Source organism: Aegilops tauschii, chromosome 2, assembly GCF_002575655.3.
Source record: "Aegilops tauschii subsp. strangulata cultivar AL8/78 chromosome 2, Aet v6.0, whole genome shotgun sequence".
In the NCBI taxonomy this organism is placed as follows: domain Eukaryota; kingdom Viridiplantae; phylum Streptophyta; class Magnoliopsida; order Poales; family Poaceae; genus Aegilops; species Aegilops tauschii.
In genome coordinates this window covers 52,705,242-52,715,177 of record NC_053036.3, presented here as the reverse complement: position 1 = coordinate 52,715,177, position 9,936 = coordinate 52,705,242, and the positions used below count along the sequence as shown (strand labels likewise).

The window sequence follows — 9,936 nt, the reverse complement described above, 5'->3', positions numbered from 1 at the left end:
ATTTATGGGCCGTCAACAGGCTGAAAGACACACCGGGCCGGGAATTGGCCGAACACTTAAATGGGTCGCTAAAAGGCCAAAACTAAGCTCCGACTACAAATGGCCCAACTCATTTATGGGCCGTCAACAGGCTGAAAGACACACCGGGTCGGAAATTCGCCCAACACTTAAATGGGCCGCTAAAAGGCCAAAAGATGTACATCCTGAAAATTAGCCCATCCCTTGAATGGGCCGTTAACAGGCCGAAATCACATCGGACCGATATCGAGCCCAAATATATAGCGGGTTGTTAACGGGCTCGAACTGGCGATGGACTGCAATGGTGTCAAATCTTTAACGGGCCGTTGACGGGCCGAATTGGCACATCTCGTATGGGCCGTGGGCTTAAATGGACCTGACACAAGTAGGCCTTATATGGTCCGGCCTGCTAATTTTTACTGGGCCGGCCTTTTTCACCGGAATGGGCCACTGTTGGGCCGTGCCACGTGTCGACCTATCATAGGCGCCTCCTGTCCAATGAATGGATGACATTTGTCCCAACGGTGAGCCAACACGTGTTTCCTCCGGCCAATGATAATTTTACACGTGGAAAATCCTCATTGGTCGGGGCTGTTAGCGGGTTATCGGATCCAAAACCGGACCCGATAGCTTAACGGTGTTCCGTTACGGTGGATGCCACGTGTCGGTCACCCTTGACGAAAGCACTTCCATGACGCGCGATTTATCGTCATGGAAGTGGACACTTCCGTGATGATAATTTTGGTAATGTCATGGAACACTTCTACGACAGCACAGGTATGACTATCTTGATTCTGTCATAAAATTGTCATGGATGTACATGCATGACAGAAAACGTGACCTACTGTGACAAACACGTATCATCACGGAAGTGTCTTTTTTTGTAGTGATTTGATGTAATGACTTTTTGCGGTGTGTTTGTTGGGATCCGATAAATTGTGAGTTTATGATCAGATCTATCCATGAATATTATTTGAGTTTTCTCTGAACTCTTTTATGCATGATTGTTATAGCCTCGTATTTCTTCTCTGATTTATTGGTTTGGTTTGGCCAACTAGATTGATTTATCTTGCTATGGGAAGAGGTGTTTTGTAATGGGTTCGATCTTGCGGTGCTCAATTCCAGTGACAGAAAGGGACATGACACGGATGTATCGTTGTTATTAACGGTAGAAAGATGGGGTTTATTTCATACATGAGTCTATCTTGTCTACATCATGTCATCTTGCTTAAGGCTTTACTCTGTTCTTTCATGAACTTAATACACTAAATGCATGCTGGATAGCGGTCGATGAGTGGAGTAATAGTAGTAGATGCAGAATCGTTTCGGTCTACTTGCCTCGGACATGATGCCTATATACATGATCATTGCCTTGGATATCATCATAATTATTTGCTTTTGTATCAATTGCCCAACAGTAATTTGTTTACCCGCCGTATGCTATTTTTATGAGAGAAGCCTCTAGTGAAAACTATGGCCCCGGGTCTATCTATTAAAACCAAAAATACTTTGCTGCAATTTTCTTTTATTTATTTTATTTTGTATTTTTTTGATCTATCTAGCAAAAACTATAGGATTTAATCTTGCTCTTAACCGTCAAGGGATTGACAACCCCTTGTTCGCGTTGGGTTGCAAGTATTTGTTGTTTGTGTGCAGGTGTTGTTCACTAGTCGTTGCTTGGTTCTTCTACTGGATTGATAACCTTGGCTTCACAGATGAGGAAAACACTTATCTCTACTGTACTGCATCATCCTCTCCTCTTTGGGGAAATCCCAACTCAGCTCACAAGTAGCAAGAAGAATTTCTGGCGCCGTTGCCAGGGAGACATCATCAACAACTATCAAGTACCTACGCATAAACTTTCATCTCCTTGCATTTATATTATTTTTCATTTGCCTCTCGTTTTCATCTCCCCCACTTATAAATAGTTTCTAAAAAAAAATTCCGTTCGCCTTTTTCTTATTCGCTTCTTTCCTTGCTTCTTATCTTGTTTGCGTAGTCACGATGTCTCACAAAAATACAAAATCGTGTGATTTTCCTGATACTAATAATAATGATTTTATTAGTACTCCGATTGCTCCTCCAGCCGCTAGTGTGGAGACTTGTGATATTAATGCTGCTTTGCTAAATCTTGTTATGAAAAAACAATTTTCTTGTAGTCCTAATGAACATCCTGCATCCCATCTTAACACTTTGTAGAATTGTGCAACATGCAAAAGAAAAAAGATGTGGATAATGATATTGTGAAGGTAAAATTATTCCCGTTCTCATTACGGGATCGTGCAAAATTTTGGTTTTCATCTTTGCCACGAAATAGCATTGATTCTTGGGATAGATGCAAAGATGCTTTTATTACTAAATATTTTCCTCCCGGGAAAATAATTTCCCTTGGAAATCAAATTATGATTTTCAAGCAACTTGAGCATGAACATGTTCCAAATCTTGGGAAATGGTGAAATTGATTATAAGAAATTGCCCTACTCGTGGTTTAAATTTGTGGATGATCATACAAAAATTTTATGCGGGATTGAACTTTGTTTCTAGAAATCTTTTAGATTTCGTCGCGGGTGGTACTTTTATGGAGATATTGGGTGAATCTACTAAATTGCTTGATAATATTACGGCAAATTATTCACAATGGCATACTGAAAGAGCTCCTACTAGTAAAAAGTGAATTCTGTTGAAAAAATTAGTACTTTGAGTGATAAAGTTGATGCACTTATGAAATTGGTTGGTAGTAAAAATGCTCCTATTGATCCTAATGACGTGCCTTTGTCCAATTTGATTGAGAAAAATAATGACCCCGTAGATGTGAGTTTTGTCTCGCGAAACAACTTTAATAGTATTGCTTATAGAGGTAATTTTAATCATAGGCCGTTTCCTGGAAATGCCTCTAATAATTATGGAAATTCCTATGGTAATAATAATAATAATAATAGTAATAGTAATAGTAATAATATGATGCCCTCTGATATTGAAAGTAACATTAAACAATTTATTAATGCTCAAAAAGTTATCAACACTACGATAGAAGAAAAATTGTGTAAACTTGATGATATGTCTAGGAGCATTGATACAATTATTCATGATGTTGAAAATCTTAAAGCTAAAATTTTGCCACCCAAGATTGGTATTAATGAGTCAATTAAAGCTTTATATGTCTCTATGGATGAGAGTAAGAAAAGAACCGCTATGCTAAGAGCTAAACGAGAATTTTTAGAAAAAGCAATTCCTCCTGGTTTCTTTCGTAGTAATGATGAGGATATTAAAATGATTGGTGTTTCATCTATTGATTCCTCGTTTAGCAATGTAAAACTTGATGAAAAGGGGATTGAAAAACAGTCAACTTTAGCTAGAAGGCGTCCCCAAAATTTGGAGGGTGAAAATCTTGATATTTTTTTTACTAAAAGTGGGTTTGAAGAGGTAAAAACTTTAACTAGTGATGTGCCCACTCTCTTGGATTACAAAGATTTTAATTATGATAGTTCTTATTTGATTGAGTGTATTTTCTTTGTCGCAATCCATGCTAAATTCCCGCAATTCTTATGAGCAAAATAAAGCTTTTACTAAATATATTATAGAAGCGATGATGAAAGCTTTAGAATAAAAGCTAGAATTAGAGATTTCAATTCCTAGAAAATTATATGATGAATGAGAACCCACCATTAAAGTCAAGATTAAAAAATTATGAGTGCAATGCTTTATGTGATTTGGGTGCTAGTGTTTCCACAATTTTGAAATCTCTATGTGATGTGCTAGGTTTTACCGATATGGATGAATGCTCTCTTAATTTGCACTTGGCGGATTATACTATTAAAAAGCCTTTGGGTAGAATTAATGACGTTCTTATTTTTGCAAATAGGAACTATGTGCCCATTGATTTTATTGTACTCGACAGTGATTCCAATCCGTCTTGCCCCATAATACTTGGTAGACCGTTTTTATGAACTATAGGTGTCGCTATTGACACGAAAGAAGGGAATATTAAATTTCAGTTTCTATTAAAGAAGGGTATGGGACACTTCCCTAGAACTAGAATTAAGCCACCATATGAGTCAATCATGATGGCCACCTATTGAACCAAAAATAAAGATGACAACACTTGAAACTATGCATTATGGCTAACTAGTGGCGTAAAACAATAGCGCTAGTTGGGAGACAACCCAATAGTTATCTTTTTTTTCTTGCTGTTTTTCAATAAACACACAATTATAATACTGTTATGATTGTGTCTTAGTGTTTTAATTAGTGTTTGTGCCAAGCAAAGCCTTTGGGACGATTTGAGTGATAGTTGCTTTGATTCTGTGCAATAATAGGAACTTTTACGTCCAGTAGAATGATTGTTAAAATTTGCTGGTGCATGATAAAATTCTGAATTTTTTACATATGATTGATATACAAATTTTCCACGATGTTCTAACTTTTCAGAATTTTTGGAGTTATAGAAATATGGTCAATGTTCTGATTGCTACAGACTGTTCTGTTTTTGGCAGATTCTGTTTTTGATGCATTGTTTTACCTGTTTTGATGAAACTATGGATTCTATCGGGGGATATAAGCCATGAAGAAGTTAGAATACAGTAGATATAATGCAAAAATAAAATATGAATGGGTTTTGCAACAGTACTGAAAGTAATGATTTGCTTTATTATACTAACAGATCTCATAAGGTTTTGTTGATTTTATGTGATTGAAGTTTTCAAGTTTTGGATGAGATCACGATGGATGAAGGAATAAAGAGTGGCAAGAGCCTAAGCTTGGGGCTGCCCGAGTCACCCCAAGGTAATATTCAAGGACTCCCAAGCAATTAAGCTGGGATGTCCCGGAAGGCATTCCCTCTTTCTTCTAATGATGGGATGACAACCTCCGTATTCGTGTTCGCTAATTGTTTCTTGTCTATGAACGGATGTGGGAGAAAATTTATGGGTTGCGGTTTAGATGCCCTAAACTCTTTGGCTAGCCCGAGAGAACCCGATACGGTTCGGTCCCTCGTGCACCCGAACGCCACGGTGATCGCACACGGTCGCACCCCATCGACCGCATCGCGCCCTCACCGCCACTATGGACTACGCCGCTCACGCCGCCGCCGCGGCGCCGCCGGCCGCCGATCCCCGTGGGGCCTACCCTCCTGGCTACCCCTACGCCTACGCCTACCCGGCGTACCACTACCCCGATCCCGCCGCCGCCGCCCCCTCCGCCCCCGCCCCCGCCCCCGCCTCCGCCGCCCCGTCCTCCTACTACTACTCCAACCCTGCCGCCCAGGCTATCACGGGGGCGCAGTACAACCCGTACACCAGCCAGTACCACTACTACGGCGCCCCGGCGACAGACGGGGGCAGCGGCCTCACGGATTACTACTTCACCGCCGGCGAGGCCTCTCAGGCCCCGTCGGCGGCTCAGACAGCTCCGGCGGCGTCGGCGGCCGCGGCGGCCGGAAGAGAGGCGGTGAAGCACTTCGGGTTCGATCCCCAACGCTACGCCCAGGTCAGTGCGCTCACTGTTTCCGATTTGGTACATTTTTCTCTGTATATGCGTTCCGAATGTGGTGGATTCAGGTGGATTTTTTAGGGGTTCGTCAGATAACGGGGGCATGGTTACCAATCGGGCCTCACTGGTGGTTTGCTGTCGAATCGATTCTTCTTGGCATAGATATAGTTGGTGATGCTAGCCATAATCTTAGATAACTCGATTGCTGCCTTCTGGCGTCATTGGTTCTAGGTTTGGGAATTGCCGCACTGTAAAAATCACAAAACATTCCAGACTAGCTGAAAAATTGAAATGGTTTGGAAATTGCACGCCTGCATCTTAAACTGGCAGTCTGGTTGACATACAAGCAAAAGGATATCACTCCGGTAGATTTGTTAAATCTTGACCATGAGAAGTTCTTTAATCAAATCCTTTTGTGCCTGCAAGGAGCCATGCCTAGGCTTTGGTGCTGTCAGATATCAAAGTTGATCAGTTACTAGGGGCTTCATTGAAATGTAAGTCATGATTGGTAATTGCGACCGAAAGATAACATGTCATCTTTTTATGTGTAAACTGACGAAAGAATAGAATAAGAAAGAGTTGGAATGAAACCTTGCTTGTTTTAATAGGGACTTCTAATCAAAATATTAGTTAATATTAGTGAAATGCAACTGAAAGTTAACCTCAGCAGATGTGAACTTTGGACATTTTTAACCTAGTTGGAACTGTTGTGTTTTCAACTTAGTTGGAACTGTTGTAGATTTAAGTAATTATGATGTGCGGCAGACCAATGAGTGTGATTAGAAAGCAGGTGACTGCCTGCTTTGTTGAAGACCTGGGCTAGCAGTACAGCATATGTAATTTCGCCATTTTGACATAGCTTAGGGAATGAAAATCATTTGTGTATGTTTACCATGTATGACTTAGTTTGAGGGCAATGTCCTAACCTGTACTCCTTTCTATTTGGGTGAAAAGAGCACATATGATTTCGTCACTTTGGTATGGCTTTTGGAAAGAAAACCATGATAAGGATGCATTGGTGTATCCGTGTGGAAAAAAGAATTGGAGTGACCCTTCTCTCCCGTACTTGGTTAAAATTCTTCCGATAATAAAGTTATTGATTATGGAATAGGTCACACCATCTTAAGTAGTGATGGAACATCGTAATATTTTTGTAGAGCTAAAATTGCCGTGATGGAAAATTGCCTTCAAAGGGCTGTCTGTCTCATGGCAAGCTGGGGATGGAGATGAAAGCAAGTAGGAGTATTTGGGGGTTGGGGCACAGAGAGTTTTCTAACTATAAGCTGAGAGAATATTGGATGATGATAACTTGCACATTTAGTGTTCTTAGGCCTTAGGACCTGGATCGGTTCCATCCATTCATTTATTGATGCGCGGAAACTATTATCCTAAATGCCCAAAGTCAATTGTAGTGCTAGTGTTTATATCTTGTTTCAAAGTGAGCATCTGCATATTGAAAATTGGCTTTTATTGAAATAAAGTGGTCACCTGCATGGCTGCATCCTCGAGTTTTCCTCACCCCCGGCCACTTCGTTTCGTTCTTCCTCTGTGGAAACCAAGTGGGCATTTGCATGTTCACACCTAATTTTGCCTATTCAATTCAGTAAAATTCATTACTTGTTTCTGCTGAGAACATTGTGGCCTGCAATTATCAGGTCTATTGAGTACTGATATCCAATTCTTTGCCCACTTCCATTCTTGTGTATGTTCAATCTGCAACTTGGTAGCATTCATTTGTTTTCATGTTGGTTTTGCCATAGACATAATTTCACATTAGTCTGTTTTGTTACTTTTTTATCTACATGTCTATGTTGCTTGATAGTTGGTCTTTGTCCTTGTCATGTCAAAACTGAAAAAAAAATCGAAGCTGAAATTCCGCATCCTGGAGGATGTGAAAGCCTGGTACAGATTAACATATTTTCCCATTTTGGCTCAATTCCATTATTAATAAAGGTTCTCATGCTCTGAGTCCTATATTTGGATCAAGCAAAGGCCCTCTAATTTGAATATCCTTGTTTGGAGCCTTGGTGGTTGTTATTTTCTGAGAGTTTAATGACTGTTAATTCTTGAAAGACACACAAATAGATTGAGTGTATTTCAAATTTGCAATAACCCCAAAGGACTATATAGGAGAACTCGGACTATCAGGACTCAACCCTATTTAAGCATACAGTGCACATCTAGCCACAAGACAAACACTATTTTTTTACTAGCCATATACACTTGAGTGCTACCCTTACAGTGACAACAAACTTTTGTTGTTCCTCCTGTTTCGTCAAGGAATCTGATCCCAGTTTTAACATTGACTTCAACATGCATCCCATCTACAACCGAGGTGCCATACGCAGCTCCACAAGGACAAGTTAGAGTGCGGGTGCGCCATAATACTTCACAAGGGCATACATTGTGGGCAGTGGTTTCTATCCCACAGTCACCAAGCCAGATATCGTCCATGTAGTCCAAATCCTCAGTCGGTCTGTCAGTGCTCGTCTCAGGTTTTTGAGGGAGAGTTGCTTCCCTTTATCTGTTCTATTTACGTTCAGTTAACTCCAGCCCGCACGTTTTCTGATTGAGTTTAGCCAAGTGATCATATTGGGTGTTGCTTCATTGTTGTTAGCAGAAACATCAATTTTCAGTACATGCTATCTGAACTTCATTTTACATACTTTCTTGCCAAGTTCAAATTCGAGAACAGCAATGGTTCATATCAAACTCTGTGCCTCAGATCCACCGTACCAAAAGGTGGACAGTTTCCACAGACGCATCTTGTGCTTGGAGTGTAAATTTGCTGGTCTCGACTAAGAGATCCTACTCCAACTTTACCTCTGATCTGAATGGGCGGCATGGTCTGCCCTTAGTCTTTCTGTACTGTCATGGTGCTCCCAGTGCTGCATTGCTTTTCTTGTGCTGAGGCACAGCTGTTAGTCTAGGAGGTGGTTGTTGCCAAGTCTTTACCTTCTTGATACATAGCTGAGGGCATGATATGTGTATGCGCAGCTGTTATTGGTATGTGGGTATAATATGTTGTCATCCGCATCATCATATTTAATAGTATTGGATAGAGCTTGTTCAGTGTAAGATATACATGGAAAATGGATCCAATACTGTCACCATCCATTCATCAGACTGGGTGGCTATATACCAAATTTGGTGCTGCCCCTAAAATATACTGGCCTCCATTTAATGTGTACTAACTAATTGTATGAAGATCTTTTTTTCCTACCTTAACTGTATGGCACATCTTCTGTTCAGTTCACCTTAATTGTATCTGCTAATTAGCTTTCATACTATATTTCTCATCTCTCCATATTAACTTGGTGTCAACATTGTCTCCATAGGTAGCAGCTGCGAAAGCTCCAAACGGAGTGGCACCAACAGCTGCAGCCACGGTCATGCATCATGCTCAGTGGAATGCCCATTTTGGACATCCTCTGCCGACAAACGTTCGGAGGAGTTTCAGGAAGAAAACTCCAAAGGTTGTGCAGCCATTACTCTGTGAAGTCTGCAAGATCCAGTGCGACACCATGGAGGTTCTCTTGATCCATAAAACAGGTCAGAAGCACAAGAAGAATCTGCAGAAGTTACAAGACGCGATCACGCCTCAACCAGCAAAGCCTCCGAACAGCGGTGTTGCAGCAAACACAGCACCTCCTGCTGCCGCCGCCGCCGCTGCTGATGGTGTGGTGCCGGCTGTACAGCCAAAGAAGAACAAGAGCTCCAACGCGTCCCCAGCAAACTTGGAGGTGAAGAAGAGGCGGGTGATCGAGGCTGGAGCGGCTCATGGCGAAATGAAGATCTGCACAGCGTGCAACGTCGTCGTCAACAGCCAGAAGGTCTACGAGTTCCACCTGGCCGGGCAGAAGCACAAGGCCAATGTACTGAAGCAGCAGAAGCAGCAGCAGCAGCAGCAGCAGCAGCAGCAAGTGCAGCTTCAGCATGTCGCCTGAGACGACGAGAGCGGCTCTGCTCTCGGCGTTCTCCCTGTCTTTATTTCCTGTCCTTCCAGAGGATCAACAGAAACCAGCATTCAAAAACCCGTGTCTTTTCCGTTGTTTGGTAGGCTAGCTTAGTCTCTGTTGCAGTTCCAGTGTCCCCCCTTGTGTTGTGCTGTACAAACGCCGGAAAATTGCTTCAGACTTCTGGCTGCTGCGAATTAGCAGCGGATACTGGTGGCGAAGATTGTTATGTATTTTGTGTCTGTTGATGAATGTTGTGGTGATTTTGCTATCTGAGTTCTTCTGTAATGTCATGGCTTGGGTTCGGAACCGTGCGCCGCAGAAATGGAGTATGTTAGTTCAGGTGCTCAGGCAGAAGTAGGATGAATCGGTGATCATGGGCGGCAGTACTGTTGTCATCCTTCTTGTTGTTGTTGTTGTTGTTGTTGTTGTTGTTGTTGTTGTTGTTTTTTGAGGGATTGTTGTATCCTTGGTG

At 41.7% G+C, this 9,936-nt stretch overlaps 1 protein-coding gene across 1 annotated transcript; it reads left to right on the top strand.

Annotated features, from left to right (window-relative positions):
- The first annotated feature begins 4,977 nt into the window (after nt 1–4,977).
- Nucleotides 4,978–9,732, top strand: LOC109732896 (uncharacterized). The gene is made up of 2 exons (XM_020292096.4): nt 4,978–5,502; nt 8,844–9,732. The coding sequence occupies exons 1-2, from the start codon at nt 5,080–5,082 to the stop codon at nt 9,450–9,452; spliced, it is 1,032 nt and encodes a 343-aa protein (XP_020147685.1). The 5' UTR covers nt 4,978–5,079; the 3' UTR covers nt 9,453–9,732.
- The last annotated feature ends 204 nt before the right edge of the window (nt 9,733–9,936 follow it).